This window comes from Penaeus vannamei, chromosome 16 (genome assembly GCF_042767895.1).
Source record: "Penaeus vannamei isolate JL-2024 chromosome 16, ASM4276789v1, whole genome shotgun sequence".
In the NCBI taxonomy this organism is placed as follows: Eukaryota; Metazoa; Arthropoda; class Malacostraca; order Decapoda; family Penaeidae; genus Penaeus; species Penaeus vannamei.
Genome location: NC_091564.1, coordinates 10,392,294 through 10,402,293, shown reverse-complemented (window position 1 = coordinate 10,402,293; position 10,000 = coordinate 10,392,294). Strand labels below are relative to the sequence as shown.

At 40.7% G+C, this 10,000-nt stretch overlaps 1 protein-coding gene across 3 annotated transcripts in view; it reads right to left on the bottom strand.

Annotated features, from left to right (window-relative positions):
- shot (dystonin-like protein short stop) overlaps positions 1-6,109 on the bottom strand; it is a 433,523-nt gene extending 427,414 nt beyond the window's left edge. For all 3 annotated transcript variants that reach the window (XM_070131222.1, XM_070131229.1, XM_070131231.1), the window contains exon 1: positions 5,664-6,109. In XM_070131222.1, coding sequence (XP_069987323.1) covers positions 5,664-5,763 — 100 coding nt within the window. In that variant the 5' untranslated portion in view covers positions 5,764-6,109. The remainder of the gene's footprint in view (positions 1-5,663) is intronic.
- Between the last annotated feature and the right edge of the window lie 3,891 nt (positions 6,110-10,000).

Sequence of the window (10,000 nt, the reverse complement as noted above, 5' to 3'; positions counted from 1 at the left end):
GCGGAAGCGACCCGGGGAGCCTCGCGATCCTTCCCGTGCGAGCAAAACCTGGCCTGAGGGGGGCGAGGGAGAGAGGATGGAGGGTCGGCCTGGGGTATGCATGTTTGAGTAAATGTATATGTATATGCGTATGTATATAAATGTGCATGCATGAGTTTTAAGAAGCTTGAGTTTCTGTACCTTTCTTTTATATCCGGCGCTAATTTTAGGTCTTATAGATAACCCTGTCCATACATTTTCACATATACATATCCCTTCCATCTTTATCAAAGCGCACATACACGAGCTCAAAAAAATATCGCGGAAGGGGAAGAGACAATTACACCTGATTTGTTATTGTTATTGGCACATTCTCATTACGAGCTCCGTTCCTCCTCCCCTTTGGATAACTGTTTCACATCCCAAATCCTCCCATCGCACGCAAGGGCTCTTCCGCGACCCGACTTCCTTCAGGCGAACTTCCTTTTGCAATCAAGGTGTCATTCCCAGGTGTGCGAGTGCAGGTGGCACGCCATGTCCGCTTTAAACAAGAAGACTTTCCGGCTCTATCACGCCCCGGTTGCGGCCGATCCCTGCTTGCAACAATCCTCTCCCAATCAGATTAGCGCATCAGACTGGCGCCCTGACACTGGACCCAAGCTCGGCGTCCCCTTCCTCCCTCGATTTCCCGACGTTAATTGAAATTCCGCGACCTTTGCACCCGCCCTGCATGGAGCGGCTTGGTCATGCGGGCTGTAGTGTGGGTTTTAGCATCTGTATTAAATCAATAACGGAACAAAAAAAATAAACAAAAAGGTTTGACGGTAGGATTCGCATGTCTTAAACAGGAGTGAGGCCGATCAGCAGACACTAAAAGGAATAACGCACCTGTCCATGGCGCTCATTAAGATAATGAATAAAATTTTCAAAACGGAGCTCATGTGAATTCTGGATGGGGAAAGTTCAGGCAGTTTAATTATTACGGCCTCTCGGCTTTATCGCGGCAATATACTGTAATATCGCAAAAGGGGATCGATACAAACCGTGAGATACTGAAAACCAATGAAAGACTGAGGAATAGAGAGTTTAGTGCAAGTAGACAAAAGGGACTGAGTATCCTAAATAGATTTTGAAACAAATTCAAGAACTGGTATAATGGGTATATGACTTGTGTGATTAAACCTGCATAATTTATAGGACAACAACGGTGAATATGACGAGTGTCAAACAGAAGCAGTCGATGAACAAAAGTCGAAATGATGTACATAAACTGGCTAGGCATCACCACGGGGAAGGAGGAATCGCCCTGAAATAAAGTTCCCCGCGCGAACGGTGATGATAATGACTCACGCTGGAATGGTGAGGATCGTAAAAGACCGGTAGCGGCCGGCGAGCGTCGACGAGAGTGAATTACGAGGGACAACAGCAGGTACACTTCAGGGGGAGACCTTCCGGGGAGAAAATTAGGAGATTTTACGATGGGAGAAACTCGAATCGACCCATAGGAGAAGAAAACGTACATCCGGCATTCCAATTAAGTCTCGAACGCGGCCATGTGGAGGAAGAATGAGTTCGATAGAAGAAAAATGCCATAAGACGGCGTTAACAAAAGCAATAAACATTAAAACAAGAAAAAAAAAACAATCAAGTGATGGATAAGTAGAGCAATAATCACGGATGAACCAGAAAACAATGACAATATTAAACATAAAAAACACCACACTGTCACCCAACATTACAAACATCCATAACATTACAAACACCAAACGTACCAGCGAAGGAGAGGACACAGAACAAAGAAAAAGAGAACAAAGGAGAGCGCGGGATCAAGAACAGCGGAAGAGGGAAAACTCCCCAAGTGCCCGGCTTGGGGTACGGGAGCAGGTATCTTTCGGCTCGCTAACTGCCAGCGTCAGCTGCTGACCGGGTGACCCTCGGTGGGTTGGCGGGTGAGCGAGTGAATAGGTGAGCGAGTGGATGGGTGAGCGAGTGGATGGGCGAGCGAGTGGATGGGGGAGTGAGTGGGTGGGTGAGTGAGTGAGTGAATTAATTAATTAATTAATTAATTAATTAATTAATTAATTAATTAATTAATTAATTAATTAATAAGTGAGTGAATAAATGAATTAATGAGTGAGCGAGTGACTGACTGCCTGACTGTAAGCGTCTAATTGGGAAAATATGTGGTGAATGAGACTTTGAGGGAATGAGTGAGTTTTTGAGTGAATTGACTAAGTCTATGCGGGTGAATAAATGAGTGGGTGTTTAAATAAGTGGGTGGGTGGATGAGTAAGTGAGAGTGAGTGAAAGAATAAATGAATAAATAAATATGTGAATGAAAGCATGAATAAGCGGAAGAGTGATTCGGTGATGGAGTAGGTTTGGATAAGTGAATGAGTTACTGAGTAAGAATGAATGTGGTTGGGTTAGTGGGTGAGTCTTTTAGCGACAGGGTTGGTGGGCGAGTTTGAGCGAGTGGGTCGATGGCGAGTTCGTGAATAGTTGGGTAGATTGCCGAGTTTGAGTAAGCGAGCTAGTGAGTTTATTTGTTTGTTCATATCCGAGCCCTAGACCTAGCCCAAGTATGCCGATCAATGCATCTCGGGTGCATGCTTTCCTTTTACTGGGGAGCGCAGGCATGCCTTTCTCCCTCACCCTCCTCCTTTACCATGTATGAGGTAATGAAAAAAATGCAGAACACTTCTTATCAATATGTAACTACCTGCTGTGACTCCATCGATAAAGGTTATCTACATCTATAAAAAAAATTAGGTTACCGATATAGGCTTATCACAAACCTACTACGCACAATACCCACGCCTTCCTTTTCCTTCTGTGAATTTATCGTTCAACTGCAGCATTTCTCATCATCTTCAAAATTAATTCACGATGACACCCTGCTGTTTATCCACCTTCCTTAGCGTGACTGCAACCCGGCAAAGCTACGAATAACAACGCATAAGGAAAGAAATAAACGCTTCAGATCCTTGCATATTTCGGGAAATGGTTCTCCCGGTTCGTTTCTCGCTCACGCCTTCGCCACGTTCCTTCGTCGCGGGGATCGTCCTTCAGGCACAGAATTGTTGCATGAGATTCATTTCATCATTATTCATGATGGGTCTTCACCACTGTGACGTCAAAACTCTTCCTTGCAGGTGGTGCAATTAGACAAATATTCAGTCATCATGAAGTATTACGGGGCAGGTACATCTGTGGAGTTAACTGATTATACATATTGAATTTCGATGGGGATTCATAAACAACGACTGATCTATTCAACGTAGAAGAAATTACCCCTAGGCTATGCACTGTATCATGAAGTGTCAAAATTCACGACTGCCTGTTGATAAGGAGATATCAGCCTCGCTATGATATTCCCAGGGCATTATGTAACACACACGCGGACTGAGGAAGTCCTCCCCAACCCTTGCTACTGGGCGTGCCGGGGCGGACGTGGCTAGGATTAATGTACTAGACCGGACCACAGCTTCAGGGGGAATAACGTACCACACTCCGTCATTTATGATAGTCCAACTTATCCTTTAGTAATATATGATTTCGAACCTTATGTAAAGGTTTAAAATCATCGTTGTTCAAAACAGGATCTCGGTTAGTGTGTTCGAGGGAATGGATGATCACGTGGGTGCTGCTGCCAGCGAGTGATGACTGACGTCTGGTTGCACCATTAATTGCATCATCAAATATTAACATGACTCATTCGCAGTTGCAAGATTATATGAAACAGAATGTTATTCTTATAAGGATTTTCACAAGGGGAGTGCCTTAGAGTAGTCTAACAAATACTTACAAGTCCTTGTATTTGTTGTGTGCCTGTACTTGTATTAATATATTCATTCATTATCTTTATTTATTCATTTGCTAATTCACCAATTGATTTATTGGTTAAACTATCCATACCATCCATTTGTCTATTGTGTTGAATTTCTAGAAAAAAATGTAATATCCCATGCCTCTCCTGGCCCAACACACGAACCAGCTCCACCGAAGAAAAAGCTTCGAACAATGAAAAACAATAGGCCAAAGAAATGTCAGAAAAGCGGACGCCCAACAAGTCTCCGAGGGAACAGAACGTGAATGGGCATTATCCTTACTCATGAGGAGCCCCGGGCCTTGCCAACCGGTTATGAGGGGTCCGGTGCCCATTGCGAGCGAGGGGAGGGGCTCACGCGGGTGGAGGGGAGGGCAGGGAGCGAGGGTAGGAAGGGGGACTTTGAGGGGTTGCTGGTGGCAGGTTTCCAACTCGATCCTCCCACACCCAAGCAGAAGTCCGTAGCAGTTGTCACATCCGTGGATCTCTGCGTACTCTTGCTAATTATCTGTCTTACTTGGGAGTGTTTTTTTAGTGATGAAGAGACGCCGAAACCGAGTTCGAAAGGGCTAACTAGGAAAGTTCCCGCCATTCTGTGCCGGGAACCAGGAGGCGCTCTTGAATTTCATTCTCCTCAGAAATATACGCTACCTTTGAGGTTCTTTCTACTATTAGCAGATGCTACAGAAAAAATACCTCGTAATATATCTTACAATTTGTATAAAAATAGCCGTAGATAATTTACAGCGCACACTGAAATACGTGGGATAAAACGAACCGGCAACTGTCCAACCGAGCATACTGGCACCTCTGAGTCATCCCAGTGTTGCCAAGGTGGGAAGATATATATATATGGCATCAGTATCCTTATACACAATCCAAAAATGACTAATAATGACACCAATGTTGATATGTATTATCACAATAATGATACTTTGCAACGTGGAATCACAAAAATAAAAATAAAAAGCGAGTTATCTGGAGTCTGGAGATATGTCATGCCGGTTCGTGAGTAACCCTACCAGCTGATGATGTCCCTACCTCATCCACCCTAACTTCCTTATATCTCTTGACACTCATGAGGCAAACGCACCAATTAAAAATGTTAACTTCCTATGAAATTAATGTCTTGGATCAAAGTCATTATCATCTAGCGGTTCTAGCAAGAAGTAGCCTACTTAGCTAAGTACAGGAAAAGACAATGATGTGTACATATTATTTCAGGGTCAAGGTCTGACAAGGATGATCGTTTTATTGCAAATTTTCGTTTTCATGAGAAAGCATAATAATACAGGTCAGTGACTTACCCTCTGTGTAATAATGATCAATTATATGATAAATTCGAGACACAGGTTGACAGGGAATTCAAGTGACAAGAAATTATTTGGATAAATAAGTTTGGCCGGTGTATCACAACAGTTATGTTTAGAAAATAAAACGTTATTTTGTGTTGTTATTGATCATCCTTCACGATTCATATATTTTCTTGAGCGATGCAAGTATTTATCAAGATATGTTTAAATAAATATAATTATTCCCCAAGTTAAAAAAACAATAATACATTCAGGCGTTATCTGTAATTCATTACCAATGGATACTGATTTTTTAAAATTAGGATACATTCACAAGAATTTTCCATAATAATAACACTGTGCTAAAAGTATCTACTTGTCAAGACGCCGGGCTATGGGACTGACTCGGTGCTGGCAACGATTCTCCTCTTCACGTCACTCAGACTCAGGTTTTTGACTCGTGGAACCAACGATCGCGGGTACTCATTCACACTTACACTCTGGGTTTCTCACTCTACCAGAAGGCGATTACTGCCGCACATATACGAAAAGATTGAAGTTACCTGCTATTTTCAACACAGCACGATCTGCTGGGTCCAACTGCAAGATACTGAGGGGCTTGTCCTTAGCCCACTCGTCCAGGGACTGTCGATCTAGTTCCATGACTCCTTCTCCTTGCTCCCTCCCAAGGGATTCTGGGTTAATTTCAGCCACCTTAAAGGGGCTTCTGTTCTCCTCTCACTGTAACCACCATCACCAGCTGCCCATAGGCCTTATTCAGCTGCCTTGGGTACAAATCAACACGGGAAGCACCAAATCAATACTATACTCCACACAGCCGGTAAGCATGGCTCACAATAACAAATCTCTAAAGCTAATTCACAAGTTGAATGAAACGGCCACTGTCACTACGAAGGTGGCACGATACCGGCACGGGGCAGGGGGCAGCGGGGTACACATGCTGTGCCCAGAGAGGCGAAGCGCTGTACATCCACACCCCTCAACCGTTCCAACAACACTGGCGCCTCTGGCTCGCTCTCTGCGCTCGGCCGACTCCTGCTTGGCGTGCGCGCGCAGTTCACTTGCATTGAAGGGAAACAGAACTTGAATGACGTTTGGCATACAGTCGGGAACTTCGATTGACATTGACCTGTACTAGATATGTACCAAATAAATCTTGACTTACATCAACCTGGTTTGCGGCATGATCGGCATTCGAAATAACTTGCCTTCGTAAACAGTGTGACAGTTTGTGTTTTGCCATGAATGTTTGAAGCACTGGAAGTAACTTCAAGTGGTAACTCCATGGATTTGGTAATCTACACTAGTGTAATTAGTCTAAAAGCCATATCCAAGTTGCGCGTACACTATATGGCGGGAGATGAAAGAAGTTATCGGCGTCAGAGTACACACATGGTGCCGCTGTGTGACGCAAAGCTTTACCGCAAGAGGGTTATTCTCACAGTTCTCATTTTAATATATGAAGTGTTCTGTCCGGCTCAGCGCCACACAATTTTTAGGGGTTATATGTTAGGGAAAGATAGTGTGACTTAATGATGGTGTCTCTCCATGACTGGTTATTATCTATTGATCACCTCGCGCGCCAACGAGACTGGTATCGTCATCACTACGGTAACTAGGGACATACTGCTTACCTCTGCAATGCACCAATTGATGAAGTGAAGTTGATTACACGTAGGTACTGTACAACTTAGGACCTTCTGAATAATGTCTATAATATAAAATGGTTTATTCCTAATTACTACAAACGGTTTCAAAAATTAAATACTGGGGTAATCTAAATCTGATTATCAATAATGTATGGATGGTGTATACACACACACACACACACACACACACACACACACACACACACACACACACACACACACACACACATATATATATATATATATATATATATATATATATATATATATATATATATATACACACACATATATACGTGTATGTATATACAATATATGTATATAAATATGTATATATATACACTACGTATTACAAATATATTTTCATTTTTCTATAGCTATAACCGACATATGAAATCCACAGAAAGCAACCACAGTCGGCCTTACAACCGACAGGTATACGCTGGGTGCGGTTAGTTGTTCGACGGGACATTATCGACGTGACTGATTCATAGTTGGACAAATGTCGAACGATCGAAATTATGGATAGGTTGGTGCGCTCGTTCAGACACGCACATACACATCCCACACTCACACCTTTATTCATTGGTTCACATCCAAACAAACGCATACTTTGTTTTTTATTGCGATGGGTCTTATTAATTTATGTTAAATACCAATAATGACTACCTTTTCTACCACAGTTTTGGGTTATTGTTTGGTTTCCATGTTATGTTTGTCAGATGCGTATTTTTAGAATAGTGCTATCCGTGAAATGTCTTCAAAATTCATGATTCAGAGTGGAATGTATATTTATTTTACACGCATTACCTCCCCACACACACACATACAAACAGAAAACACGAACATATGCAAATACACATATAAGTACTTCGCAAAAAAAATGTAGGCCTACTAAGAAACAAAACCGGATACGACAGAACACTTCTCCATTACCCTCTCGATATCAGACTAACTTTATAACACTGCATTTCATAATCTAGACTTAATAGACACGAAATTAAATACACAGAACCTATTTCCGCCAACTAGAAATTTTCGCAGCTTACCATTACTTTTCCTTAGAACAGTTCGTAACCTTGAACGTACTCCACTGGTAACCTCTGCTGTTGCTTCGTCATGAAGCGAACACCTTCATTTCCTTCTGTAAATTTCTCACGATAACTCCGTCAAGATAAGAAAGTAAATGTGGGAACGAAAGATTATTTTATCATTATTACTGTTATTATTATCGTTATTTCAACGCATTAATAGCATCTCTGGAAATAAGCTAGAAGTTACGGAAAACATTTGGCGGAGAAAATTAATGTTTGTTCGAGACTTACAACGGATTCAGGAAAAGGGGATATCAACAGCAATTGAAGATAATGACCACAACAGCAGACATTAACTAGTGTAGCGCTCTGGGTGCCTTTCAGTGTGTTAGATGAAACAGCAAAAAGGAAAATATATACCTGCATTCAGTAAGAAATCGATTCACCTTAACATTTATTGGCTTTTGTGAAAAATGCTCGGAACAGATGAGTAGACATTTGGAAAAAAAAGGTATAAGTAAATACATAAACATCACGAAAATGTAATTTCATTTATTTATGTACTGCAGTACTGTTTCATGACAGGTCATTCATATAAGAATATACTGAAGTACAAAAACAAATGGAAAACACACATACACACACACACACATACACGCACACATATATATGTGTATGTGTATTTAAGTATATAAAATGGCTAACGATTAATTCACATAAGGCAAACACAAAATAGAAAAAAAAAAACATTTTCCATATCATATGATCGGTAAAGACAACAGGATATTCGGGAAATGAGCTTGCATTAATGTGGATCAGAGAGGTTTTGGGAAAGTTAACCATGTTTCAGCGAGCGGGACAAATGCACTGCACATCCTGCTGTATCCAAGGTTAGGCGCGTAAGCTTGGTGCAGGCAGAAATCACTGACCGTTTATTAATTTCTTTTCTTAGCTAGATATAAGGGCCATTTCCGACTAAATTCCACTCTTTGTCGAGTTGGTAAGATTTTAAAGCAAGGAAAAAATCGATTATAATAGATTTTTAGTCCTAATTCAGCGTTATTCAGGATATGAGGGATATGACAACACTGTTATAAAGTTCACCTGTCAATTTAGTATTATGTATGTTTGATGAACGTATCTTATCAGTCCAGAGAAATCTCTTGATTCAAGATTATCCATATTTATTGTAGACTCGGGTATTTCTCTGTCACCATAACATTCTCGCTTAGTACCGTTGTGTATTTAAAATGTTACTTTTGATCATAAATCGAGTAAAACAGGCAACGCAGTAGTTAAGGATTTTGTAAGTTTATGTTAATGACTGAAAGTTTTGTTTTATATGAAGTGGTTACTAGGTTATGAATTAGTTGAATATTGCCCAGTTTTATAAGTGATATGTATATGGATACATTCACACAAATATATGAAGTATACACACACTTACACACACACAAGCAAAGACACATACACACATACACATACACACGCACACACACACATACACACACACACACACACACACTTGTATATATCCATATACATATATATATATATATATATATATATATATATATATATATTTACATATATTCATGTGTAGAATTCATATGTGTGTGTGTATATGTGTGTGTGTGTGTTGTGTACACACACACACAAATATATATATATATGTATATGTATATGTAGAAAAACCCACAATGCACAAACTTGACTTATTGGAGAAAGTGAGACAACATGCTATAGGTGCCTTTTCCTGTGAAAATAGATCCTGCTCCGCGAGGGGGCGCTGCGATTTAAAGAGAGGCTGAAAATAATCCCCGAGATTTTCCTAGCAAGGGATTTCTTGGAGTTCCCACAGGTACGCCCCGTTGGTAGATATTTATATTCTACTGTGTAGTAAAGGTGGTCTTTTCCTGCTTCGTGTTCTTTGTATAACTACACTGACCTCACGGTGTTGCTTCTAGATGTAAATGTGGTATTTTTGGGGGTTGACTTCTCTATACACACACACAGATATATGCATGTGTGTATTTGTATATATATATATAGATAGATAGATAGATAGATAGATAGATAGATAGATAGATAGATAGATAGATAGATAGATAGATAGATAGATAGATAGATAGATAGTTAGATAGATAGATAGATAGATAGATAGATAGATAGATAGCTATAGATATATAGATATAG